Source organism: Ochotona curzoniae, unplaced genomic scaffold (assembly GCF_017591425.1).
Source record: "Ochotona curzoniae isolate NIBS_2020 unplaced genomic scaffold, NIBS_Ocur_1.0 patch75, whole genome shotgun sequence".
NCBI classification, from domain to species: domain Eukaryota; kingdom Metazoa; phylum Chordata; class Mammalia; order Lagomorpha; family Ochotonidae; genus Ochotona; species Ochotona curzoniae.
Window position 1 is genome coordinate 715935 of NW_024467056.1, and position 27786 is coordinate 743720.

Genomic DNA, 27786 nt, shown 5'->3' on the forward strand with positions numbered 1-27786 from the left:
CCATATTTGCCAAGGTCTGTGAGTTTTTCCTTCACATGGCACCTCAGGAAGGGCCCTCCCTTAGAGTCTGTCTGGGGACATATGTGTCACCCTCATCTGGGTTCTCTCCACAAATTCTTCCACTAGGCTGTCAGGGATCTTAAAGTAGCTCCACAATGCTGTCATCCTCATGAAAATGTATTTTCAGATTAAAAATCAAGGCTGTGGCGCAAGTGGTTAAGGTCCTCACCTTGCACGTCCGGGATCCCATATGGGCGCCGGTTCTAATCCCGGCAGCCCAGCTTCCCTTCCAGCTCCCTGCCTGTGGCCTGGGAAAGCAAAGCTTTCCCAAAGCTTTGGGACCCTGCACCCACGTGGGAGACCCGGAAGAGGCTCCTGGCTTCGGATCGGCATAGCATTGGCCATTGCGCTCACTTGGGGAGTGAATCATTGGATGGAAGATCTTCCTCTCTGTCTCTCCTCTCTGTATATTTGCTTTTCCAATAAAAATAAAATCTTAAAAAAAAAAAATCAAGGCTAGTCTTGTTAGAGTTATAAACCAGTTTAGACTATCCTAAAATCTGCCAAGTTCAGCAAAATTATGCTTCAACACTATAAACTGCTAAATACTAAAATGAAAATAGACACGAGACAGCTGAATAGTACCCTATAGCCATTTTAAGGTGTATAGCAGCCAGTTCTGTATATAAACTAAAATTGAAATGTCAATGAAGTAGTCACAGGATGTGGTTAAGAACTTGCATTTGTTTTTTTTTTAACACACTGGTTACTCAACAGCATGTCAATTAATTCCATAATGCTGTAAATTGTTGTTGATGTTGTGTTGGGGCTTTTAATTGATCGGAATGATATTGTGCCAGCTCTACCTTCAGACCAGAGATGGTCTCCCAAAAAATCATTGAGTTTATCTGGACAATAAGATGTTGGACTCTATGTTTCATATAAGTTTGCAAAGTAAGAATCTTGACTGAATTTGAACTGTAATACCGTAACAAGGTGGAGAAATCCACCATGGGGGGAGGGCAAGGGGAGGGGTTGGGGGAATCCCAGAGCCTATGAAACTGTGTCACATAATGCAACATAATTAATAAATTTTTTAAAAATCAAGGCTAACACTGTGGCATAGTGAGCAAAGCCACAGACTGCAGTGCCAGCATCCGCCATGGATGCTGGTTCAAATCCTAGCTGCTCCACTTCCCATTCAGCTAATTGCTAACACACCTGGGAAACCTAAGTCCTACAGCCCATGCAACCACATGGGAGACCCAGAAGAAGCTACTGGCTTATGGCTTTAGACAAACCCAGCTCCAGCCAATTGCATAAGTGAATCAGTAGATGGAAGATCTCTCTCTCTCTCTCTCTGTAACTCTGCCTTTGAAACAAAGAAATAAGAATATAAATCAAATTTCTGATCATTAATAATCTAAGATGATTTTTGGAACAGGTATTTGGTGCAGTCGTTCAGGCACCTTCTGGGATGCCCACGTCTCTTTTCAGAGTGCCTCGTTCAAGTCCTAGCTTCTCTACTTTGGATCCAGCTTCCTGCTAATGTGCATCCTGGGAAGTTACAATTAATGGCTTCAATACTTGGGTCCAAAAAGGATGGAGTCTGGCAATCATCAGTCACTTTAGTAACTTCTCGCTTACCCTTCAAGAGTTTCTTTGGCAAACAGAAATAAATTTTCATTCTACGATTACATACACAAACACACAGTCTGCATGTTCACAGGCTTTGAACACATGTTAAAGTCTGGCAACCAGGTCCTAGAGTCAGACATGACTTGTTAGATACTGATCCTAGAAAAAGTCCTTAAATCCTCTATTCTCAGGCTCTTTTTCTATAAAATGGAGTTGCTGTATTTTCCCATAAAAGCCTATAATAGACTATTTCTCAACCAATAGGAGACATTACTATTAATGTCATTATTTATTAATTACACAAAGATTTAAAGAATTCCCACTGGGCCAAGAGCTGTTCCAGAAACTATAGAAACAACAGTGCTCCAAACAAAATTCCTGCTCTGAAGGAACTTTTTAAAATCTTGGTTATTTTATTCAAAAAGCAGAGAATGGAAAAAAAAAAAAGACAGCAGTTAGACAAATCTCCCATTTGCTGGATCATTCATTCTCCCAAATGCTAAGTATAGTAATAGTGGGGCAGACAACTGTGGTGAGAATGGATTAAGCTGCATGCTAGAGTCCCAGTTCTGCTTCTGATCCACCTTCCTGCTAATGCATCCTGGGATGCAGCAAAGGATAACACAAGTGCTTGGGTCCCATAACCCAAATGGCAGACCCAGTCTGGACTCCTGGCTTCAACCTGGCTCAGGTTCAGCTACTGTGGGCATTTGGGGAGTGAACCAGTAGATGGAAGACTTCTTAACATTCCTCCCTATCTCCCTCTCTCTTATATTTCCTTTCGAGTAGACAAAAATAATCACACACACTCCCCATTGTGTTTCAAGAGTAATGAACCTGCAGATGGAGAGAAATGACTGGCATCCAAACTTATTCTGGAGGTAGCACAGATAAGATTTGCTGATAGATTGGGCACAAGATAAGGGGATGAGAAAAAAACAAGAAGTGTGCCAAGACTTGTGGCTATCTGCTGAACTGTGGGACCAGGACAATCATGTTTGGCTGGAGTGCAATCAGGCACTGTTTCAGGCCCACAGCCTTCAAACAGAAGTGCTACAATGGTAGCCTCATCCCTCAACTTTGGGGTTTAGAGAGACACAATCACTCTCAGTGTCCTCTCAGAAAACAGATCATACCTTCTCTAAGATACCTGCCTGCTCAAATGCCCTGTGCTCTGCATCAGCAGGATCCAGAACATACTTTCCAGCAAAGCACACAAGGCAAATGAAAAAGGTGATGACTGGAAACAGCAATGCCTGCTGTGAAAACCTGAAACTAAAGTGAGGCGGGAGGCAGCAAATGACTTCCTGCAGCCCAGGATCACTCCTGGAGCCAAAGGGCATTCCTCCTGCTTGGCTACTTGCATCAAGGTAGGCCAAAAGACTGTCATTTCAAAACAGCATTCCTGCAAAGCACAGGGAGGATGGATTTTGACTCTGTAGGACAAAGTTGCTGAGAGAGTCTGAGAGGCACTGATGTGCTGCCTGCCAAGTCATGGCTCAGATGAGCCAGGCCAAACTTGGTGCGCAGCAGCGCCCGGCCTTGTCAGGAGCATCCATGCTCAGCTGAGCTGGACACATTTGTCCAAGGTGCATGTCTCCACTGTCACTTCTCCTATTTCACAAATCTGTTCCTCGGTCTTGTCCCCTGCCATGTGTCCCAGAGGCCAGGGTACACCTCCGTGGTACTCCTGTCCCTCACAGAGAAAAGAGACCACGTACGCACTGGATACCTAGTTCATGAAGCAGTCTTGGGTCCCTTAATTTGGTAATAGTCTTTTTCCTTCTCTGTTCATTTATGGTTTTCACTGAGACCATTTCACAGCAGAAAATGGAGGTTTTCTTGGTATTTCTGGGGGAAGGATTCTCTCTTAATCCAAAGAACCAGGAGAACTCAGTGGGTACATGTGATTTTCAAGAGGCTCATAACTACACAGACTGCAATGAAAGCAATCCAGTAGGGGTTGTGTGTGTGTCAAGGGGAAGAAGCCAAAAAAGAAGAAGAGGAAGCAGGCAAGTGAGGGAGGGAGAAAGAAAAAACAATCTCACAGTAGAGGCCAGAAGAGCCTTACACGGGTAAGTGAACAGCACTGCCAATAGATAAAGACAGCAGGATGCCAACCACCCCTGAGGTTCCAAGGCCATCACAGACATCCACTCAGGATAAGATATGATGAAAGGTAGAGCCAGTGCTGGACTCAACTGGCTAATCCTCTATCTTCAAGTATTGACATCCATATGGAAGCCTGTTCTGCTCCCAGCCGCTCCAGCTTCCCATCGAGCTCCCTGCTTGTGGCCTGGGAAAGCCTCGGGATGGTGCATCCATGTTAAGAAACCTGGCTGAAAGTAGCTCCTGGCTCCTGGCTTTGGACTGGCTCAGTTCTGACTGTTGCAGCCACTTGGGAAGTGCACTAGCAGATCTTCTCCTGTTTCTCCTTCTCTCTGTAAAACTCTGCCTTTCCAATAAAAATAAATAAATTTTTAAAAAAGATTTGATGAAATATTCTGAGCCACTTGCTATGAACCTGAACACTAGACAGAGGGATGAGATGCCTGACATGCTTTCCACACTAGCCAATCCCAAGAGGACCCAGTAGGAGTTAGTCAGTCAAGGATGATGCTCTTCTAACTATTGAGCTGGAGAAGTCGGGCGCTTTGCCTACAAAGCAATCCACTTCTTTCCTGGCTAGGTTAGGAACTCAGAGTAACCATGTGAGCTACCTATGGGATTGAGACGTGGATTTATGAGTGATCATGAAGGTGGGAATCTGAAGGTAAAGGTCAAGACGCGGAGGAAAAGCACAGTGCTAATTGCTGCCACGTCCAAACGAAAACACAACGCTAGTCTTTGGACAAGTTCAGGTCCCTGAAAGCCTAAATCCCCCCTTTTTTTTTCATCTCTAAGGGGCAAATCACACTTCTTGGGACTCGAAATGGCCCAAACAGCATACAAGTAATAAGGCAAGCTCAAACTCCAAGAGAGGAAAGGGCAGATGACACATGCCTAAACTGCCCAAGTCGCTGCGGGTGGCCCGAGCAGCCCCAGGCACAGCACTGTCCACTGCCGGTGGTCATCTCCCTGCCCTTCCTCATCCGGGTTCCTCTCGGATGACCAGCATCCTACTCGAGCACACACAGCCAGACGCCTGTCCACCGGCTCGGCCTCGCCCCACGTCCAGGCAGCTCCCGTGCTGACCTGGCCTCTACCCCGCCGCCCCTCGGCTCACCCCAGGCAGCCAGACAGTCGATCTGCAGCGGCAGCTTTTCGAGAATCGGCACGGGCTCGAAAGCGTCGTGCATGGTGGCGAGGAGAGAGGCGCCGCTGCCGCCCCGCCCGGAGTTGCGTCCGGTAGGCTTGTGACCCCAATGAGGCCGGCTTAGGGATACACGGGGATCCGACTACCGACACTGCCACTACAAGGCCTTCAGCAACAACACCGCCATCGCCCAGACCGGACTTCCTTCCGGGTGCGCCCGCCCCTTCCGCAGCCAAGCCACGCCTCTTCCGCAGCCAAGCCACGCCTCTTCCCCCCGGCCTCCCAAAGCATCCTGCAGGAATCTGTCCTTCGCTCCGCACCTAGCTTCAACGTGTGGTGCCTTAATCAAGCAGCTGTGAGCTTGAAGGGAGGCAAGAAATTTTCATCTCAAGAGCGGTTGTGATTGTGTATCAGATTGGGCATGGAGAGCTGGCATGTAGGAAATTTAGCAGTGTCTCTTAGATTTAATCCTGCAGTCCACTGGCTCTCAAAGATTGGAACCCTAGTCTAGAAGCAATAGCAATCTCTTGTGAACTTGCTACAGCAGCAGTCTCAGGCCCTCTGAATCGAATTCCGGAGGGGAGCAACAGTTGAGCAACAATCTGTGTTTTCCTAACTTCCCCAAGGTGATTCTACACACTTAAAACCTTTCTAGGCTGGAGTTTCTCAACTGTGGCACGGGCAGCACTACTGGCATTTAGGGCTGGATGGGTAGGCATGGGGGCACTATAATGTGCATCACAGGACGTTTAGCAGTGCTCCCGAACTCTACTCACTGGATGGATGCCACTGCCTTGCTCCCCAGACATACAACCAGAAAGTCTCTTTGCCAAATGTTGCACTTCGTGTGGGTCACCCACAGTTGAAGGAACAGTGTTAAAGTCAGTGCTTCCCCAATCTGAGGTGCATGCAATAGTTCAGAGGTATTATCAGAACACAGACTTGGTCTAGTAGGACCAGAGTGGGGTCCTCAATGGGGTATTTCTAACAAGCGCCCATGGATGGATGATCCTGCGAATCATTAACCTCTTTTGCAATGGGTGATTACATCCCCGCCCAGGAACTCTCACAAGCTGTATCTTCAAAACTATCATTCCTTTTGGAAAGGTTAAAGAAGTGGCTCTTCCCTCCCAATGGGCCTGTGCTGTAGATTACCTTAAGTAGTCAGCCTGGAGACTTACTGAATCTGGACTGTGAATGGCTGTATTAATTGTCCCTACTAAGGCATCAAGCATGTCTTACATTTAGCATTTGGCCTTAAAGAAAAAATATGAAAGAAAAGGCTGAGCACAAGATATGAATTAAAAAAAAATCTAGTCCTGGTCATTTAAAAATATATATTAACCCAGCTTCATCAAATGCCATTATAAGAAATCAATCAAAGTGTATTTTCAGGTAGTCAGAGTAAAGAAATTGCTGAGTAAATCCTATGTTAGATTGCTCCATAGAAGCTGATTAACTTCTTAAAAATTTAGAATTATCAGAGCTGAACTGTAAAACGGGTCCAGCATCTTTTAGCACCAGGCCCAAGGACACCACCAAAGTACACAGGTTAATGTGAAAACACAAATTCCTTCCGAATCTGACCTAAGATACAATTTCCAGTTCCAGTAACCCAATAAATAGTTGAAATTATCAGGTACCAGGATATAAAATTTGGACTATGTTATTTAATAGGGCTTTGTGTCAACATGAAATCCTAAACATTACACAACAAACTCTTTTGGTTGCATTCTAGCTATTACTGTTATGCAACAGCAACCCAAGACAATACCATTAGTTTTACACTAACGATGTCTATAAGAATATAGTTAATTCCCGATATTGTTATTCCTTAGGTGACCTTTTTAAAAATCACCAAAGTGGGGTCCGGCGCAGTGGCGCAGTGGTTAAGATCCTCGTCTTGCACACCCGGGATCCCATATGGGCGCCAGTTCTTATCCCAACAGCCCCGCTTCCCTTCCAGCTCCCTGCCTGTGGCCCGGGAAGGCAGTCGAGGACGGTCCAAAGCTTTGGGACCCTGCACCCGCGTGGGAGACCCGGAAGAGGCTCCTGGCTTCGGATTGGCATAGCATCGGCCGTTGCACTCACTTGGGGAGTGAATCATTGGACGGAAGATCTTCCTCTCTGTCTCTCCTCTCTGTATATCCGCCTTTCCAATAAAAAAATAATAAAAAAATAAATCTTAAAAAAATCACCAAAGTGAAGAGCTGTAGAGAAATGCTAAATAAATGTTAACACTTTCACCAGAGCATGAGTCAGAGAAGTATGGTCACCATGTTGGCATGTGGTCAGTAGTTTCACAGAAAGCAAGGTAATCTAGAATGAAAGCCATGAAAAGAAAATCTCCCTAAGACAGTATGGGAGAGAAGGGTTTTTTTGAAAGCGTATAGACAAAAATGAGAAAAATATATTAATTTTTGTTTAATTTTTTTATATTAAAAAGTGGCATGAACTTTTTATGTAGAACAAAAATCTTGGGAAAGGCAAACTGGGTAAAACCATTGAAACAGAAATATAGTGCTTCAAGTGAATTCCGTCACCTTGTGACGTCCCGTGTGAACAGCTTCTAATCTAACACCAGATATGGGACAGTCAGTCCTCCAGTCCTCAAGAAGGAGCAGTCTAGCACTTCCCCACCACCTAAGAAACATCACTGATTCAGAAGCGTTTTCTTTCTATCAGCTCCCTCTTCTGAAGCATTACTGGTGCTCTGGCAGGACGCTCTCTCTCAGCACTTGAGACAGAGTACGGCTCTGCAGCTAATGCAACACCCAGTGAAAAGCATGTAGGCAAACACAGCACTGCCTGGGACTTTGCAACACTGCCCTTGGAGGTTTACAAAACAGTAGTTAAAAGTTTCTGGAGTGTGCACCACATTGCCAGCAATGGGATATGTCACAATAGCACAAGTCAAAAGAGTTAAGCTAATATTTCTCTTTAGAGTACATCTGAAATAGAAAAAAATCTTCAATATACACCATCTTGTAAACAAAATTGCACTTGATTTTGCTTTATATGATCTGCATCACACTGTAACATATTTTCCTTTCATTTATACAACCATGGCTCCTGAACTCAGAAGGGGCCCCCTTTTTTTTTCTCAAAACTACCTCGGCAAGGTGTAAGGTGTAACTTTGACTTCCCAGAAAACCAAAAAATAATCAACAATTTTCCCCATTACCCATGTAACTTCTTAAATAAATAAAAATTACAGGTAGTTGCTCCTGGAGATTATATAACATGATGTTGATGACACAGTCCTTTTGAAGATGTTAAACGTTTTAGTCTCACGGATTAAACAACCGGAACATACGAAGTTCAGGAACAACATACATATGTTGCATAAACATCCATGTCAGGGCTTGAAAGGGAAAGGAACATCAGTGTTATAAATCAGAAGCTTGCAGATCTTTCTCATCTGAGGAACTTGTTTTCAGTCAGATGTTCTCCTTGTTCTGACACCTTTCGCCAGCTCCAGTGCAAAAAGATCAAGGAACAGATCAGATGTCACTGCTTCCTTTATTCTCACAGAGCAGTGTGGAAGAATGACATAGGGTTAGCCTCTTCCATGATACTAGCCATTTTCAGCTGCCAATCTTCCCAGTCTTCACTCCATTTTGGACCTTTCAAAGTGTGTGATCATTCGTTCCTAGAATGAAAAAAATCACGTATTTATTTACTTTTATCTTCTTGTAAGGCAGAGGGAGACAGAGACTGCTTTTATTCTACTGGTTCACTCTGCAAATACCTACAACAGTGACTCCATTCAAGTCTACCACATAACCCATCATCTGCTGCTTCCCAGGGTTCTTTGACAGAAAGCTGGACCAGAAGTGAGGTAGTCAAGGGCTTGAATAAACATTCTGATATGGGATTTGGTTGTTCAAATGGTGGCTTAAACATGCTGTGTCACAATGCCTGCTCCCAAGTATATTAACCTAAAATGACCTATTTTCAAATCCATTTTGTTTTGTAAAAATTTATTTATTTTTATTGGAAAATCAGATTTGCAGAGAGAAGGACAGAGAGAAACATTCCATCTGCTATCTCACTTCCCAGATAGTCACAACGGTTAGAGCTGAGCCAATCCGAAGCCAGAAGCCAGGAGCCAGGAGCTTTCTCCACATCTCCCAGGCAGGTGCAGGGTCCCAAGGCTTTGGGCCATCCTCTATTGCTTTCCCAGACCACAAGCAGGGAGCTGGATGGGAAAGTGGAGCAGTCAGGACATGAACCGGTGCCCATATGGGATTCTGGTGCTAACAAGATAAGGATTTAGTCACTAAGCCATTGCTGGGCTCCAGAAGACTGGAATCACATCGAAGTCTTCCATGTGGGTAGCAACGACCCAAGTACTGGGGCAATCTTTTACTGCTTTCCCAGGCACATTAGCAGGGAGTTGGATCAGAAGCACAACAGTCAGGACTTGAACCAGTTCTCCAACAGGTAGTGGTGTCATTACAGGCCATGGTTTAACCCAAAGTGCCACACACTGACCCAAACAACGATTCCTTGAATACAACACCAAAAACACAGGCAACAAGAATAAAAATGAATTACAGGACCTAGTGCGATGGCATAGTGGTTAAATTCTTGCCTTCACAATCCCTTATAGGAGTCATATGGATCACTTGGGGAGTGAACTAGCAGACGAAAGATCTTTCTATCTCTCCTCTCTGTAAACCTGCCTTTCCAATAAAAATAAATAAATCTTAAAAAAAATCAGAACCAGATCAAACTGAAAAAGCCTCTATGTTACAAAGGAAATAACTAGCAGAATGCAGGCCAACCTATGGAAAGGAGAAACTATTTATAAACCATGTATCCAATAAAAGACTAATATCCCAAAAATAGAATTAACTGCTAAACATAATAATAAAAAAGACCCCAAATAATCCAGTTTTACAACAGGCAAAGGACCTAAATTGAGCATTTCATGAAAGACAAATAAATGGTCAATAGCAGGATCTTGAAGACACACATGATTCAGAACAGTCAAAAACATGGAAATAAACCTAATGTTCACCTCCAAAATGGTATATCCATAGAACACAATACATTTACAACACATAGAACACGATCCATTCTGAGCAGGCACTTGGCCTAGTAGTGTACCCACCAGGCTAAGGCATCAACATCCCATTAACAGACCTGGGTTACTTGTCTCTGGCTCCTGATTTGACTTCTTACTAACGCAGACCTGGGAAACAGTGTAATGGCTCAAGTTGTTGGGTTCTGGTCACCTTCACAGGCAACTTGGATTGCCTTTTCTGGCTGGCCCAGTCCCAGACATAGTATGTCCTTCTCAAAGAAACTTAAAAGTCTAGGGTTCACTGAACAACACCTTGCTTAGACTTAATATACAAATGGAAGAGGGAGATTTCACTGTTATATGTCCTAAAAAAAAAAAAAAAAGCCTGGGTATTTAAAATGTATATTTAATTGTAAAATTGTAGAGTTTTTTCCTTAGAGAAAATTTTAGAGCTGAGTTCCACCAAAGTACTACATTAAGCCTGTATTCTCATGAATAGCACCATCTAGCCAAGCCATCTCTGCTTAGAGTAACATCGCTGGATGGAGTAAAAGCCAAACAGAAGCTCTGAAGGCAAGTAATTAGCAAAAGAAAACTCCTTTGGGATATCTGAGAACTGTAACAGATGTCACAGAAACCAAAATGTTACATGTACAAGTTCAAATCTGAATGGAGTTTTCAAATTTTTCAAAGCATAGAACAGCTAAAGAATGTAACACTGTATGCACTTAACAAAAGGCTTCTGGAATCAACAAACTCTAGAGTAATGGGATATTCAACATATTTATTGAACTAATTCCCATCAACCCAGGCCACAATTATTAAATTTTATTGTGAAGCCTTTTAAATGAATTATATGGAGCCTTACTGCAAACTTAAAAACCAACAAAAAACATGAGAGGTGCTGATTATAATGGTAGTGATGCAGGAATATCACATGTAAAACAATTTATTTGCAGGATTGAACTACTACATTCCATCCTCAAAAATTTCATTTATTATTTTCACTTAGATTAGGTTTAAAAGAATTAATTTTTTGAGTTATATAAAGAGAGACGGAGAAAGATCTTCTATCCACTGGTTTATTCCTCAGATGGCTCCAACAGCCTGTGTAGGGCCAGGCTGAAGCCAGCAGTCAGAAGCCCCATCTAGGTCTCACACACGGTGGGAACAAAAGCCCAAACAATAGGGCCATCCTCTGCTGCTTCTCCCAGTCTACTAACAGGGAGACAGATGGTAAGTTGTTGCTGTCCTGCATCGAATAAGGTGCACAGAGACGATAACAACATGTGTGGACTACTGACTGGTGGTCAATAGCCAAAGTTTATTAACAGCATCAGACTTTTAAAGGAAGGTTGTCAGGTGGGCATCCAGGGAGGAGGGGCTTGAGCCATTTACATCTCAACAGCAAGGTACAGTTCCCCAAAACACAGCTAGTTCCTCTAGCAGGTTCTTTATCTAAACCTGTGAACCAGGATGTTTCCTGCTCATTCATCTCCTTATCAATTGCTCCTGGCGCCTTCAGGGGAGATTCAATAATGTGTTCCACAATATCAAAGATTCTGAATGTCCTTCTACAGTAAGTGGCACAGCCAGGATGTGACCAGTGCCCATATGGCATGCCTGAGTCACAGGCTACAGCTTTATGTGCTGCACCACAACACCAGCCCTGAGACTATGTTTACATTTCAACGGTTTTTATTTCTTTTGCTTGTTTAAATGTGAACTTCTTAAAGACAAAGGAGCGAGTCAGTGGTGAGTGTGGTATTTGCTAATCAGTTTCAAGAAAAATACCACGAAGTAGGACCACGCAACTTTAAAAAAGGTGGATATGGAGCTAAGCATAAAGAAGACATCCTTGAACATGTCAGTTCTAATATAAGTTATTTCTATCCTTATCATTCTTCAAGTCTACCAACTCTTAGTTCCTGAAGTCACTACTGAGCCAAACAGAACTCACAACTCCCTGTGAAGTCACCACTTCCAGAATTCATACGTGTGATTTGATCACTTACCTCATCTGAATCCAGCAGGGCTGGAAGTGCTCTGTAGAGAAGAAATGCCAAATCAAACAATGTAAAATAAGGCCTAAATTGTTCATAAAGGACCTAGAAATAACAAATGCAACTAAAATACACTGTAATTATCTAAGATTTTCATATTCTTGGGCCCAGCATGGTAGCCTAGCAGCTAAAGTCCTCACTTTACATGTGCCAGCAACCCATACGGGCGCAGCTTTAATCCCGGCAGCCCCTCTTCCTATTCAGCTCCCTGCCTGCAGCCTGGAAAAGCAGTGGAGGAAGGCCCAAAGTCTTGAGACCCTGTACCCGCGTGGGAGACCCAGAAGAGGATCCAGGCTCCTGGCTTCCAAATGACGCAGCTCCAGCTGTTGTGGCTGCTTGGTGAGTAAAACAACAAAAGATCTTCCTCTCTTTTCTCCTCTCTGTATATCTGACTTTCCAATAAAAATAAACAAATCTTAAAAAAAAGATTTTCGTATTATTGTCTTTTCAGAAAAAAAAGAGATCACAAAATGTTACTGAAATTACATAGAAAACAGCCTATAAGTGATAGGATCAGTATTTCATTAAATACCACTAGAAAGAAACTCAAAAATTTCCAAAGAAAAACCATACTGACTTCAGGCAGATCTATAGTGAATCTAAGCAGAAATGTTACATGAATGTATAATCCCAATTATCTTTATCTGTATATTATTCCTGATTTTTAACAGTTTTTATTTTTATTAAGGTCTAGCTCTTCTTCTTTAGCTCATTCATCTACATTAGCAAAAATACAGAACTAATTTCGAAATAGGATTATTGTAGTAATGATTGAAAAACTTACACATCTGTCACAGAGGAAGGAACATTCTCTTCTACCCATTTCAAGTCATCTTCCTGCCAAACAATAAATACAAATTAAAATGTACTTGCTAATATAGCTTAAGATGTCATGATAATATGATCTTTAGTTCTTTTGCAATTTTAACTGGTATATTCAAATAACAAATAGCACTTCTGAAAAAGTTAAATAATTTAGAAAAAAAAATTAACCAACATTTCCTTTAAGGCTTTCTCTCCCCGAGTAACTATCACTATATCCTCTGCAGCTATGAGCTCAACAGTTTTAGATTCTACATATAAGTGAGATCATGTAGTATCTGCTTCTGTGTGCCTGGTTTATTTCACCTAACATAATTTCTTCCAGGTTCTTCCATGTTATTAAGAATGACAAGATGGGAATTGGCCACTGCCTACAATTCTCACATCCCATATGGGTGATGTTTCAAGTCCTGGCCACTCCACTTCCAATCCGTCTCCCTGCTAATGTGCCTGGGAAAATTACTAAAGATAACTGTCAAGTCTAAAATGGCTGCCTTTTCTTCACATTTGCCCACCATCTTTTTTTGCTGTTGTTGTTAAAGATTTGTTCATATATTTGAAAGGTAGAGCTAACAGAGACAGTGTGAGACACAGAGAGGGAAAGCTCTACTATCTGTTGGTTCAATCCCACATGGTCACAATAGCCAGGGATGGGCCAGGTTGAAACCAGGAATCTGGAACTCCAACCAAGTAACCCATGTGGATGGCTGGGACCAACGATTTGAGCCATCATCTGCCACCCTCTCTGAGAACTGGGAGTTTCTTCCAGGTCTCCCAGATGGGCACAGGGCTCCAAAGCTTTGGGCCTTACTCCACTGCTTTCCCAGGCCATAAGCAGGGTGCTGTATCAGAAATGTAGCAGCCAGGACTAGAATGGGCATTCATATGGGATGCTGATGGTACAAGCTGAGGATTAGCCTCATAAGTTACTGCACCAGTGGGTAGAGCCAAATTATTTAAAAATTTTTTACCCTGTCATGTAAAACAAATATAAAGTAATGTCTTCATCCTTAAACACCTTCTCACTGATATAATTAAGCTTAGCTTACTTTGTGGATACTTGGCTCATCAAGGATAGATAGGTTCTACACTGCCTAAATGTAGAATAAATGCTCAACTCTAAAAAATCCTGAAAAGATCTTTACCTTTACTTCAAAAGAACTTAAGCTATCAATGGGGCCATGAGTTAACTTACAAAAACTATCAGACCATGGCTCACAGACAGCTGCTGGGGGGATTGTGGAGACCTCAAAGACATCAACAAAAACTATCAGACCAACAAGGCTGACTGGGTAATTTTCCAGAATACTGAAGCAGATCATCTAGTGTTTAAATACTACCAGATTTTAGACTCACTATTTTTAAAAAATGCTTTTTTAAGTAAAAAGCTAATAGAGCAAGTAAATTACAGCACAGGTACAGGAGTCTTTAGGGTCTGTTCTTAACCGATGAGCTACATCAATGGATGAAGAAAGGGTCAAGACTAAAGCCAGAAGGAAGTTCTACTTACTGCTTTGTTTACTTTACTGTTTCCATTTGGTTCTTGTTTGGTACTTCTCATTTTCATCCCCTCTATAGAGAAAATAAGTGTAGACTGCTTAACTTCATCAAAACACTGATGATTATGAAAATGGACTTAGAACTTCAATGGTACTGACATTGCAAACTAAACAACAGATATTTCTCCTTGTTTACATTGATGCTGAGAAGGTCAAGCTAAATTTTCAGCTCATTTTTAACAAACGAACTAGATATTTACCATTTAATAATTTACTGAATTTAGCACAGTTTCATCTTAGAATTCATACCCTTCTTTATCTTCTCTTCATTCTGACTTCACTATTTACCAAATTGAGGACCATCACAGCTATAAAATAACAATGTACTTATATAGAGAGAATATTTAAAGCAAAATTAAAAGGTGAATTTTATCAATACCAAAGCTTTCTTTCAGCATAGGTTCCTTTTGTTCATCCTCTTCTTCCTCCTCAGACAACGGTGAAAAGGCAAACCTGACAGAACCAACACAATACAGAAGAAGTTAGAAAACTAAAAGAAACTGCTCCACCATCTGGGTTTTACAGGATTTATTACTCAAACTGAAATTGTAGTAACTATCAAATCAGGTGAATGAACAACAATCATTCTTCCCCTTGAGAAAACTTTCAATTGCCTGTATCAGCAAGAGAGAAGCATCCTATTTGAGAGCAGGCTTAGCCATGTCTTGCTGCTTGTGACTTTGGAAAAGTTCTGTAGTCCCTCTCTAGCTCCCATCTCTGCATCTGTAAGTGTGGCTATCAGAACATTGCTGAAAACACTGAGGGAAGTTTTTGCAAAAAGTGAGTCATTACACATGAAAAGTTTATCAGCACAACACCCAAAACAGTCATAAATATCCAATACAAATTCAGTTAGAAGGGTGTACATATCACATAGAGCAAAGTAAATTCTCATCTAAACTAAAATTTCAACCTTCAGAGCTCATAGAAGGGAAGGCTTAATCTTGTGCATTCCAGGTAATTTAAAATCTGTTTTCAAATGTACAGCTCAGAACACAAAGGCTTGGTTTAGGATGTCTCAGATGACTTTCCTTCCCAATTTCCAAGAGACTTAGCAAGGCAGCTGCCAGAAAGCAACTCCCAGACTGTTTTAGCTCTAACCTCCTTCTGTTCTATTTTACTGTGAGCTACTATCGTCACCCCACCTTGTTTTTAAACCTCCCCTTCATAATCACACACTCAATCATCTAAGAATAGTACAGAACATCTGTAACTTATTAAAGAGAAACAAGATTTCATGGTAAACATTGTAGTTATGGTATCAACTGAAAAGCATTGAAAGAGTAACAGGGTTCACTGGCAGTGCCTGGATTCACTGTTACAGAAGAAGGCTTGGACAATGTAATAATTCAAGAATCAGAAATGAGGCAGGAAAACTATGAGTACTTCAAGATAAAAACCTACTTGATGGGAAAAATCTAAAATTTATCAAGACAAGGAGCTTGACAGTTGTGATGAATATACAAAAATCAACAGCATTTCTAAATATTTGGAAAACCCCAAATAAAATTTCTAAAGGTGGCATTCATATGACCTACAAAACATTTAAACAAAAAGTTGTGAAACATAAATGAACACTAAAACAATTTAAGAAAAAGCACGAGATTCTCTGCTCTCTCTCTTTCTTCTTCCGGCCTGAAGAGCTAGGGATGGTGGCAGGCTGAGCCAGGTTGTACCACGGAACTCACCTGGCACTTGCAGGAGTTAGAACTAGGAAGGTCTGGGAGGGGGCTTGACTGGGCCAGATGGCACATACAAAAGCAGGACTAAGGGCAAACCATGCCCTGGAAGCTCTGCACTTGAACCCTTCCTAGGCTACTTCCTTGTTCTTCTCTTGGTTTATTTCAATTTGTAAATTTTCTCTGAATGGGAAACAAACAAACAAACAAACAAAAACTGTAGCCATGAGTTTAACAGCTTTAAGTGACTCCTTCCAGCAAGTCACTGCTTGTGAAGTGCTTTGGAACAAGCTCAGAACTCGCTATTAGACTCAGAAATGAGAGCAGTTTTGTTAGGCCTCTATCCTCAGACTTGGCAGGTTGGGGAAAGTCCGTATTTCCCTAACTGACCAGGGTGGATCACTGTGCCTGGCTGTTGTATGATTTGTACAACAGCCATCTGGTTTATTACTACAAGTATGAAATGTCGCTGTCTACGAGGCAAATGGTGTTTACGTGTTGATCCTACAATAAGAACCATGAATGCTGAATATCTGAGAGGCCTCCCTGGGGAGAATCAATGCACTGTGCTATATAGGATCAGTGTTGCTAGATAAAGGAGCACATTTATCTTCCAAGGAGGGGAAGAACAAAACCAATTACCAATTTCAAATGATTCTACCTATGTTTTTTCCCTTGCCAATATCCTTTTGTTTAAACAAATTTATGTGGAGTCCCATGAATCCTATCAAACCACTGAGCATTGAGGTAGGCCTGAGGACTCAAAAACATTTGAAACTGGAAGTAGCTCAAATGCCCATATTTTAATAGGGAACTAGACAATAGTCGCACATCTGAATCGAAATGTAATATGTTCTGTATGAAGATCAATGTGTTCAATTTAAATCAGCTAACTTGGAGGGAATTTCCAACCTGTAGTGCTAAGAAAGACCCTATATTTGGGCCTGGTGGCATGGCCTAGCAGCTAAAGTCTTCGCCTTGAATACACCAGGATCCCATACGGGCACTGGTTCTAGTCCCGGCAGCTCCACTTCCCATTCAGCTCCCTGCCTGTGGCCTGGGAAAGCAGTCGAGGACAGCCCAAAGCCTCAGGACTCTGCACCCGTGTGGGAGACCTGGAAGAAGTTCCTGGATCCTGGCTTTGGATCGGCATAGCATCAGCTGTTGCGCTCACTTGGGGAGTGAACCATCGGACGGAAGAGCTCTCACTGTCTCTCCTCCTCTCTGTACATCTGACTTTCCAATAAAAATCTTTAAAAATCTTTAAAAATAGATCAATAAAATAAGAAAGACCCTATATTTGAGTAGGGACTAAAATATAGCACATCAGGTTGTTAACATTGAAACCCTGGGGCACGGAGAATGTTTTAAAGGAAAACAGAGAAGCTGACTTCATTGTGCGGTAAACGTTAAGCCTCTGTCTGTGATGTCAGCATTCTTTCAAGGGTCCATTTCAAATCCCAGCTGCTCCACTTCCAATCCAGCATCCTGCTATTGAGACTAGGAAAGCAGCAGCACACAGCCTAAGTCCTTGCACATCTGAACCCATATGTGAGCTCTGGAAAAAGCTCCAGTTTCTTGGCTTCAGACCAACCCAGTTTTAGCCATTTGGGGAGTGAATCAAGTATATGGAAGATCTCTGTTTGTCATTCTCTCTGTGTAACTCTGTTTTTCAAATAAAAATAAATATTTAACAATGGAAACAAATAAAGAGAACATTTAAAAAAAAAACTTTAAAGACTGAGAAAGAAAAGTAATCTAAATGCAAACAAACCAGAGGGTCAACAGATGAACAGGAACATACAGGTTTCTTTCTGAAGGATAAGATTTCAGATCTTCATTTTCTTTCAAGATTTTTTGCTTTTCTTCAGCTTTTTTTTTAAACCAGTAAAAACACTATTTGCATGGTTCTAAAGTTGACAAAGCCATGTTCACTGGTTTTCCTTCTGTCTTTTTTGGTATGTCTGCACTCTTCCATCACACTCTTTTCCTTTGCTGTTTACTAATATAAGTTCCTAACTTTCAAAAAAGATGGGGGCAGGCAGGAGCGGAACAAAGGCACAGATACTCAGAAATAAAGACAGAAAGTTCCTAAACAAAATTTGCATATAGTTAGACAAATCAAATTCAACCTGGACTTTGAATTTCAGAATCAGTTAAGTAACTTTCATTTTAAGGGCTACAGACTATAGACACTGTTCTGCTCTGAAAACTGGGTAGGAAGGGTCTCCTTGAGTGATAACATCTTCCTCATCTATACAAATACCTACATTATCAGAAGCTGTCATGGAAAGGGACCTCACAGCACTTGATTTAGTCTCTCTCACATGAAAGGAAATCAAGTCCCAGAGAGGTAACAAGAGCATACCAAGGGCTCAGTGGCAAAATCCTCACCTTGCACACATTGGGATCCTATAAGGGCGCCAGTTCATGTCCTGGCTGTTCCACTTCCCTTTCAGCTCCCTACTGATGGCCTGGGAAAGCAGCAGAATATGGCTCAGAGCGTGGGCAACTGCACTAACATGAGAAACCTGGAGGAAGCTCCTGGTGGACTGACTCAGCTCTGGCCGTTGTGGCCACTTGGAGAATAAGCTAGCGTGTGGAAGAACTTTCTATCTCTCCTTCTCTGTAAAAGTGCCTTCCCAATAAAAATAAATAATTGTCTGTTTTAGAAGAGCATACCAAAATTCACAAAGCAAGAAGACAGGTGAGAAAAAAACCCAACTCAATTGATTCAAGACGCACTGCTCTTTCCACTGCAGGACACAGCCCTGCCATTGTCCCCACAGCTAAATGTGATGTGGCTATTCAATAGTTAGAAGCATCAAAAGGAAGAGCTGAAAGAACCTCTGGTTGTTCGCTGACGGCCTCCAGAGAACCATGATGACAAACAGGATCATGGAGAACAGCAATCGCCAGATGGCATCATCCACCCACAGCTCCCGCCAGTCCTGCAATGAAAGGAAAATAAAAACATTAATACACAGCAACAATCATGGACAAAACCGTAGTCCTAGAACAAAGACTATGTATTCAAGTTCTATTTACTAAAAGCCTGCTATATGCCAGACCCTGGGCAGTGTGGTAGGGACACACAATGAAGAACACAATCTCTTCCCTTGTACTGGCTTACAGTTGTTAAGGGCATCATCTGAGTATGTCATGAGTCTGAGATTTTTAGAGAAGAGTTTTATATAGTTAGAGAAGAAGTAACATGAAGTTGTCACATTTTATAATTTTTATGTTTGTTTATTTTTAACCAAGTAAAGCCTTCATTGTCTCCCAACAGGGTCTGTTGTTGGTCAGTCTCTGTGCTCAAACCTTAACGACATGAATTCTACTGAGTATGATTCCCACATACTGAGTGTTCAGCACTCAGAATCCTTATGTCATACTGGGTTTTAATAGACTAGAATCACCACTCACAAAATACTCTCCTATTATTAGATACAATGAGCAGACCACACTGAGCATTTTATAACCCTCAGTATAGAAATTAGCCTGATTTTTTTAGATCACATACCTTATGAAAATCTTATTACTATAGTCACTGTCACAACATGTGTAAAATACACTACTTACAAATGTATTTGCTTGTAACTTACCGACTGACATGTCACTATCCTGAACTTCATGGTTGTCCAAATGATAAACACAATCGATGCTAACAGGAAATGAAAAGCTCAGTCAGAGCATGAATGTTGGCTTATACCCTAAATTACATTCCTCTGCTTCTGTTAAAGCAGAATCATACACATGCCTAACCTCATTCTTTATAATCATTATTTATCATGATGATTTATCATAATCATTATTTATTAAAGGTATTCAATATAAATTTACAGAGTGACTGCTATAAGCAAGATTCATAATAATGTCAAATATTTCTGTATTCAAAGGAATGTTCTATAATAATCTGTTTAATATCTGTAGCTGAAATAACTCAGAAATAGAAAAGTACTGGAGATACAGCTTGCTCAAGCATTATCAACATACATTCCCCCCTTCTTTCAACAGCAATGTCAACGTTTCTTTCACTGGTCATGTCAAAACTAAAAGTTGCCAAAGTGACCATAACATAAACAAAAGAGCTAGTTCTAATCACAGATCAGAACTCACCATTCCTGGGACAAAGCTCAAAATGTAAGCAAATAAGCCTCATCTGGTTATGGTCAAACATATATCTAAAAGCACTCTAATAGCAATATACACTGTTTCAAAATTTCATAGCTATAAGAAAAACAAGATATGGCATGTCTTCTAACAGGAATCTACATAAATACCATTTGGCACTCAGGTTAACCCAACTCAAGAAAAAAAACCCAATTCAAGAAAAAAAAGGTCTCAGGAAAGAATCAACATAGGAAATGGATACAGAGTGAAACTACTTGGGGCTAATGTTCAGGTGTTACACTTAAGACAACTGTTCTCTTTGTATATGAGAAAGAGATAGAATTACCATTCCCTGGTTCACTCTCCAGTACCTACAACAGCCAGAGCTAGAGTCTGGAGCTGGGAACATAAACCAGGTCTACTGTAGCAGCAACCTAACTACTTGAGCAACTGACACTGTTTCCAAGGGAAAAGGAATCTGGAGTTGGAAACCAGAACTGGAATAATCAAACTCAGATACTCTGATGAGGAACATGAGTGCCTCCAACTGTCTACTCCAAAGTAAGTGATTCTTAATCATTTTCTAAAGAAAGAGTTAAGAGGGGCTGGTGGGTGCCATCCGGAGTGGGTAAAGCTGCCACATGCTATGCTGGCAACCCATATGGGTGCTGATTTGTGTCCTGACTGGTCCACATCTGATCCAGCTCCCTGCAAATGTGCCTGAAAAGGCAGTGGAGAATGGTCCAAGGCTTTGGGACCCTGCACCCATGTGGCAGTCCAGAAGTTCTTGGCTCATGGTTTAAGATTGGCCCAGCTCCAGCTATTATAGCCATCTGAGGTATGAAACAGCATATGGAAGATATTTTTCTTTCTCTTTTACTACTCCTCTCTCTATAACTCTGTATTTCAAATAAATAATCAGAAAAAGGATACAGAATACAAAATAGATAAAAAGTTGAGAACATTTTCCCCAAGTGAAATGTAGGAAACTTCCTATGCATTATGAATATTTCTAGCATATTCAGGTTCATTTATAAAAATGTAGCATTTAAACAGTAGGAAGGAAGTTCCAAACTCACCTGCTACTGCCAAAATAAGCGTGTTCGTGAAATGTCGATACAAAGAAAGCTTTACAATGTTCCTCCGGAGTTTTAATAGCTTCATTGTTTGAGTCAGGCTAATAAATATGTGTTTGCAGGTCAAGGAATTAAACATTAAAAATTTTTAGTACACTAGTCATCAGATTTCTTTGAGCAGACTGGGTAGCATGCTACCGATCTGGAGACTTGTCAGCTCTTATTCTCACTTAGCCCCACGTCTCAGCAAGGATAGTAAGAACACCATCATCTCTTCTACTTATTATTATTATCCTTTACTCGACAAACAGAGGAACAGAGACAAGGCAAGATCTTCCACCCAGCAGTTCACTGTCTAAATGCCTGTAACAGCAGGGCTGTTTTTATAGTCATCTCCTGCTGTCTCCCAGGATAATTATTAGCAGGAAGCTGAACTGGAAGTGGAGACAGGCATCCCAAGCAGTGGCTTAGCCCACTGTACCGCAACAGCTGTCCCCCAAAATCAACATTTTCAGTGAAAAACTGAAGGGAAGTCATAACGATAAAATAAGAACACAGACAGCAAGAACAAAACATAAAAATATTAAAAAGAAAAAAAAAAGGAAAAATAAAGACGCAAAGAGGTTTTCTTGGGAAGCAAACCAAAAAGAATAGAGCTATGGAGAATGATTACAAGAAAATGAGAGCCAAAGTACAAGGGGTTGGTATCTCCCTTCTTTCTCCTTTTAAGGTGGCAGCTATGTTTTCACTTTTCCCAGTTAACCCACTCTAACCTCACAATCACATCTGTATCCTCAGCCTTCCAAAGTTCTTCCCTTAGTCCCCTCATGCCACCTGCTAGAACCTGTCACCTGTTGCCTGTCCGAGCCTGGATTAAGAGACCCTACCTTCTTACTGTTTAAGAATTCAACAGTTCTCCATTTTCAGAGCATTGCTCCCAAGTAGAAAGTGACAGAACAGGAAGGGAACTGACAATTACTCAAGATTATACTTGCTCTCATGTCCAATTCTTAGGACAAGGAGCAGAGACAAAAATCAGGAGCCGGAGTTTGTTCTACCCTTTGGCAAACCCTTAGCTGTGACCCACTCACCAAGTTTGCTGACTGCATAGCACATTCTGACCAACTTCCCCACCCTCTCTGCTCCTCTAAAGTTCCACAGAAATATACAAAAGGTACTTGGAAAGAGACTGATCTTGAAAACCGCTGGTCACTTAGTATCAGAACACTTCAATTTCAAATTATCTACTATCTAACAATTCATTCAAGTTCATAAATAGCCATTTTTTTTCACATTCAGCTCTTTCCAACAGTCACAATCCATCAAACTTTAGTATTGGACAACTGAATGTAGGATTACATACATAAAACACAAATAAATTGAAAATAAGCCTAAAAAAGTAAAAAACTTTGTATCTTTCATCCAACAGACTCAAGTCCCTAATAAAGAAATGCTGAATTTTCAGATCTCAAGACATACTACAGAGCAGTGGTTATCAAAACAGTCTGGCATTGGTACAGAAACAAAGAAGATCAGTGGAACAGAATAGAAACACCAGAAGGGAGCCCACACATGTATAGTCAACTAATCTTTGACAAAAAAACTGAAAACAACCCAGGCAAAAAGCCTGGTCTATTCAACAAATGCTGTTGGGACAACTGGATAGCAGCTTGCAGAATTAAGAAGCAAGACCCACACCTGTCACATTATACGAAAATTAGCTCTAAATGGATCAAGGACCTAAATCTACACTCAGAAACCATCAAACTATTAAAGGAAAACATAGAAAACACATTCCAAGATATAGGAACAGGGAAAGACTTCTTAGAAAAGACGCCAAAAGCAAAGGCAACCAAAGCTAAAATGAACAAATGGGACTACATCAAACTAAAAAGCTTCTGTACAGCAAAGGAAACAATTAACAAAGTGAAGAAGCAACCAACAGAATGGGAGAAAAATTCTGCACACTATACAAGTGATAGCGGACTAATACACATAACATACAGGATTTACAAAGAGCTTCAGAAACCCAGGGACAGCAAAAAAAAAAAAAAATCCTGTAACAAAATGGGCAAAGGAAATGAACAGACATTTTTCTAAAGAACAGATTCAAATGGCTAACAGACATATGAAAAGATGCTCAGCCATCAGAGAGATGCAAATGAAAACCACGCTGAGGTACCACCTAACTCCAGTGAGACTGGCCTATATTCAGAACTCAGCTAACAACACCTGCTGGCATGGATGTGGGGAGAAAAGCACCCTCCTTCACTGCTAGTGGGAGTGTAGGCTAGTAAACCACTGTGGAAATCAGTATGGAAAATGCTTGGAGAATTGCAAATAAACCTGCCATATGACCCAGCTATCCTGCTCCTAGGAATATGCCCAATAGAAGTGAAATCTGCATATGAGAAGGGGATCTGTAATCCTATATTTGCAGCAGCACAATCTACAATAACAAAGACATGGAAACAATCCAGATGTGTGTCCAAAGAAGAGTGGTTAAAGAAACTGTGGTACATCTACTCCATGGAATATTATTCAGCTATTAAGAAGAATGAAATTATACCATTTACAACTAGGTGGTCCCAACTAGAGACCATTATGTTCAGTGAAATGAGTCAATCACAAAAGAACAAATACCATATGTTCTCTCTTATATAAGGAAACCAACATGGAAAGTGTAACTTCAATAATCTGATCCATACTGTTTTTTGGTTGGTTGTTTGCTTTTTTGGCTGTATCCCATGTGTTTTGATGTTTTTTATTTCAGTTTTGTTTATTCCAAATAATTTCTTTTCTCTTGTCAAATTCATTGCTGGCTCATGGATTACACAGTGGCATCATTTTTCCCAAGAGACTTTTGTGTTTCCTTTTTGTCACTCATGTGTTGGTTACTCAGTGGTGCACTTTTTTCATGGTGCTGTAATTTGCTGTTGTTGTTGTTATTGTGGCTGTTCTAACTCATACCAGTTGTTGACTTTGTTTCATAGCATCTCAATTATGGAAATGTACAGTGATGAAGTACTGGGGTCTATCATATACAGTCATGGGGGAATAATGGAACATGCATCCCTGCTTTCAGACAAAAGATAGATTCCCAATGAAACTGCTGGACATGTGTAGACAATGGGATGCTGGACTGCCTGACACTGTCTGTACCAACAATGTCAGGGTACACTTAAATAAGAGACTAATAGAATTATGATTCCTTATGAAAGACTACACTATCATAGTAAAATGGGGGGAAATCTGTTGGGGGGTGGGAGTTTGGGGGAGGAATCCCAGCCTATACAAAATTGTACCACATAATTCAGAATTCAAAATAAAAATATATTTAAAAAAATGTTTAATTTGAAGAACCAGAAGAGGGGTTGAAATTGTGGAATTGAATTCTAGGCCTTTGCTTATGGCACCAGCATCCCTTATAGCCACAGGTTGTTTCCCAAATGTTCTACATATGATCCAGGTCCCCGATTATGGCATGGGAACACAAGGATGACCCAGGTGCTCGGACCCCTACACCCATAAGGGAGACCCAGAAGAAGCTCCTGGCTCTGCTTTAGCTCAGTTTTGGTTGTTGTAGCCTTTTGGGAAATGAATCAGTGGATGAAGAGCTCTCTCTCACTCTTCCCCCTCTAACTCTGCCTTTCAAATAAAAATAATTATTTAAAAAGAAAGAAAAACATTACTTATTGTTACCTGCTAGTTGACTTTGTCCATAAATGAACCAAAATTAATTCTGAAGGGTGTTGATATTAGGATAGTCCTAAAGTCGCCTTTTTGAATGAGAGGAGCAAAATGTTTAACCTGATTTCAAAACCTGCTAAATCCTCAGTTTCAAAAACAGTCAAATCATCTATGTAGTTCCTGAAACTGCACTTTTTAAAGATTTATTTGTTTTTATTGGAAAGGCAGATTTACAGAGAGAAGGAGAGGCAGAAGGAAAAGAAATAAAGGTCTTGCGTTGGCTGGCACACTCCCCAAGTGGTTGCAACAGGCAGAGCTGAGCTGAGCTGAAGTCAGCAGCCAGGAGTTTCTTTCAAGTCTCCCACATGGGTGCAGGGTCTCATTTGAGCTGTCCTCTATTGCTTTCCTACACCACAAGCAGGAAACTGGATTGGAAGTGCAGCAGCCAGACACAAGCCAGTGCCCATATGCGATTCTGGTGTGTGCAAGGCCAGGATTTAGCCACTGAACCATCACACCTGAATCCATATTTTAAGTATCAAAATCTTTACATAGGTTTCAAAGTATTTAATAGTGGCTAGAGGCTAAAAGAAACAGTACAAACAAAGCAGCCAATGATTCTAACACTTCACCCATAAGATGATCCAAAATCAATGTGAAATGTTCATTTGGAAAAGATAAACCAGAAGCTTTTTAATTTTGGGTGCAGTCCAAACCTCCGATGTGATTTTAAAAATAAATACAGGAAAAACAAACAAACAAAAAAAAACTGCTTACCTGAAACCTCAGGTTGTTAAGATTTAGAATACACTATTCCCCAGACTAAGAAGAACAACACTGGCATCTCCTTGCAGAAAGCTCAATGGGAACCCATTTTCAAGCAGAGAAATGTCCCATCATCAGACAAGCCCATGAGAAGGATATCCACCAGCACAGGGCAGTGTCTAGGAAAGCCAAGGGGATAAAGGCCAAGGAAGCAAGATCAGTCTGGGCCTGCAGACAAAGAAAAATAAGTGGTGAAAAACAGGTATCTAGAGAGGCAGAAAGAAGAAACCAGCACATGATTCGGTATTTGTATTAATCACTTGGAACAGTTCTGCAATTGAATGGAATGAAAATGAAAAGCACCAACACTTGAGGCATAATCATTCTCCCCTTGTTACCAACTTTTACACATTATACATAAACTGTCAGTTACAATCGCTACACAGTGAAACATGCTGCTAACTACCACAGAGCCACTACCATAAAGTGCTTGCCACCCTAACAGGCATGTGAAGGGATGACCACATGGAAAAAAATAGTCAAGTGGCCGTGAGTTCCCTTGCTGTCATTCTCTATTACTTTGATTTAGGCTACAAGGATAAAATGACCTTCCCCATGTTTACAAAAACATCAAGATATCAATTATTGAGTTCCAGAACTGTAATGAAAAGAATTTTACAACCAAGAGCTCACCTTCAAATAAAATGTAAGACCATTTATCTGTCCTCCAAACCATGCTGTCTGTTTCTGTAAGTTTATATTTATGATACCTTTTATATAACCACAAACACCCAACTGCTAGGACAGTACTGAAAGGATATCCATAAAATAATACAGGCATCAATTGCTGAGAGGGCCAGGTTTACTATCAGAGCCAAGGTGTTAGAAAAATACTATGGTGGAGTGAAAGGAAGAAAAAGAAATCAACAGTTAAGTTGTTAAATGTCCTAAGAAATAACATACTGAAGGTGGCGGGGGGTGAGGGGAGGCGCGGATTGGAAAATAATTTATGTTCACAAATTTTTATTTAAGAGGCAACTTAACTCCAAAACTTACTGAGCCCAGTATTCTTAAAGGTCTAATTTATAAGATTTCCCACCTTGAATCAGGCTATTAAACATTCTATTTTGACTGAGAAAATGATGGGACTAGCCTGGGGAAGCCTACTTTTTCACATTAATCCAGTTCCAGCAGAAATCATTAATCAGATCTCAGGGTTTAGCTCCCCCTCCTTGGCAAACAGATTAATTATGCAATTCTCAAGCAGAGGGTGATTTTAATTGGCTGCACATTAAGGAAGACTTTGAAACTCAAGTGCTGACTAAGCAAAGAACAGCAAATGCTCATGTTTCCGATTACAGAGCATTTTAGACATGACAGATTAGTAATGCTCAATCAAGTGATGTCTTTGCAAATATTGCAAAATCCAAAAAACACAGATATCTGAAACACTTCTAAACTCAGGCATGTCAGATAAGGAACACCAAATTGTGTACATATTTGAAAAATTAGAGCCTGCAGGTGTCTTAGAAATGAAGTACAGAAGCCTGGAGACATTTCCAATTCATTCTCTCAAGACACAAACAATAGAATGGAAGTGACCACAATTGTGATTAAGCAGTACTGACCCCAGTAACTCTGAGGACCCCCTCCATGCCAGAGAACAAAAGGTAAAGGGCTCCAGCTACCACAACCTTGTGAAGAGTAACTCCAAGACGAGGTCTAAAAGAAAAGCAGAAACAGGATTTGAGCACAAAGGGAACGAACCCTAAGACAAGCTAAGTAATAGAAATTTATGTTAATTAATACAAACCTACAATTTTTTTAAGAGTTATATTTTAAAAAACGTGTTAGTTTTTAATGATCCAATATAGTTTGTAGATACAATTCTAAGAATATAATGATATCCTCCTTTCCTTCTCTCCTTTTTCCTCTCCCTTTGTCTGATTCTGAGACAACATCTTTTAAATTTACATTGCAGTAAAAACAGACCTATGCTTCACTAAATATGAAGTATAGCAAGTGAAAGTGATAAACAACACACACCTGAAAAACACAACATAGAGAATACCAGAATTCAAGATCTGGTTTTT

The 27786-nt window shown here is 40.9% G+C and overlaps 2 protein-coding genes across 7 annotated transcripts in view; both read right to left on the reverse strand.

Annotated features, from left to right (window-relative positions):
* Positions 1-5092, reverse strand: part of LOC121168183 (vam6/Vps39-like protein) — a 45649-nt gene extending 40557 nt beyond the window's left edge. For 2 of the 3 annotated variants that reach the window (XM_040998060.1, XM_040998062.1), the window contains exon 1: positions 4865-5092. In XM_040998060.1, coding sequence (XP_040853994.1) covers positions 4865-4937 — 73 coding nt within the window. In that variant the 5' untranslated portion in view covers positions 4938-5092. The remainder of the gene's footprint in view (positions 1-4864) is intronic. The other variant, XM_040998063.1, reaches the window with a different exon arrangement.
* Positions 5093-7092: 2000 nt separating this feature from the next.
* The window catches only part of LOC121168208 (transmembrane protein 87A), a 44842-nt gene continuing 24148 nt past the window's right edge, over positions 7093-27786 (reverse strand). The window contains exons 11-21 of one of the 4 annotated variants that reach the window (XM_040998110.1): positions 27322-27415; positions 25853-25921; positions 21242-21350; positions 19655-19713; positions 18897-19000; positions 14750-14823; positions 14322-14383; positions 12859-12861; positions 12774-12826; positions 11942-11972; positions 7093-8546 (exon numbers count right to left, since the gene is read on the reverse strand). In XM_040998110.1, the coding sequence (XP_040854044.1) occupies positions 8505-8546; positions 11942-11972; positions 12774-12826; positions 12859-12861; positions 14322-14383; positions 14750-14823; positions 18897-19000; positions 19655-19713; positions 21242-21350; positions 25853-25921; positions 27322-27415 (700 nt within the window). In that variant the 3' untranslated portion in view covers positions 7093-8504. Of the gene's footprint in view, positions 8547-11941; positions 11973-12773; positions 12827-12858; positions 12862-14321; positions 14384-14749; positions 14824-18896; positions 19001-19654; positions 19714-21241; positions 21351-25852; positions 25922-26514; positions 26587-27321; positions 27416-27786 lie in introns of all 4 variants that reach the window. The other 3 variants (XM_040998108.1, XM_040998107.1, XM_040998106.1) reach the window with 3 other exon arrangements.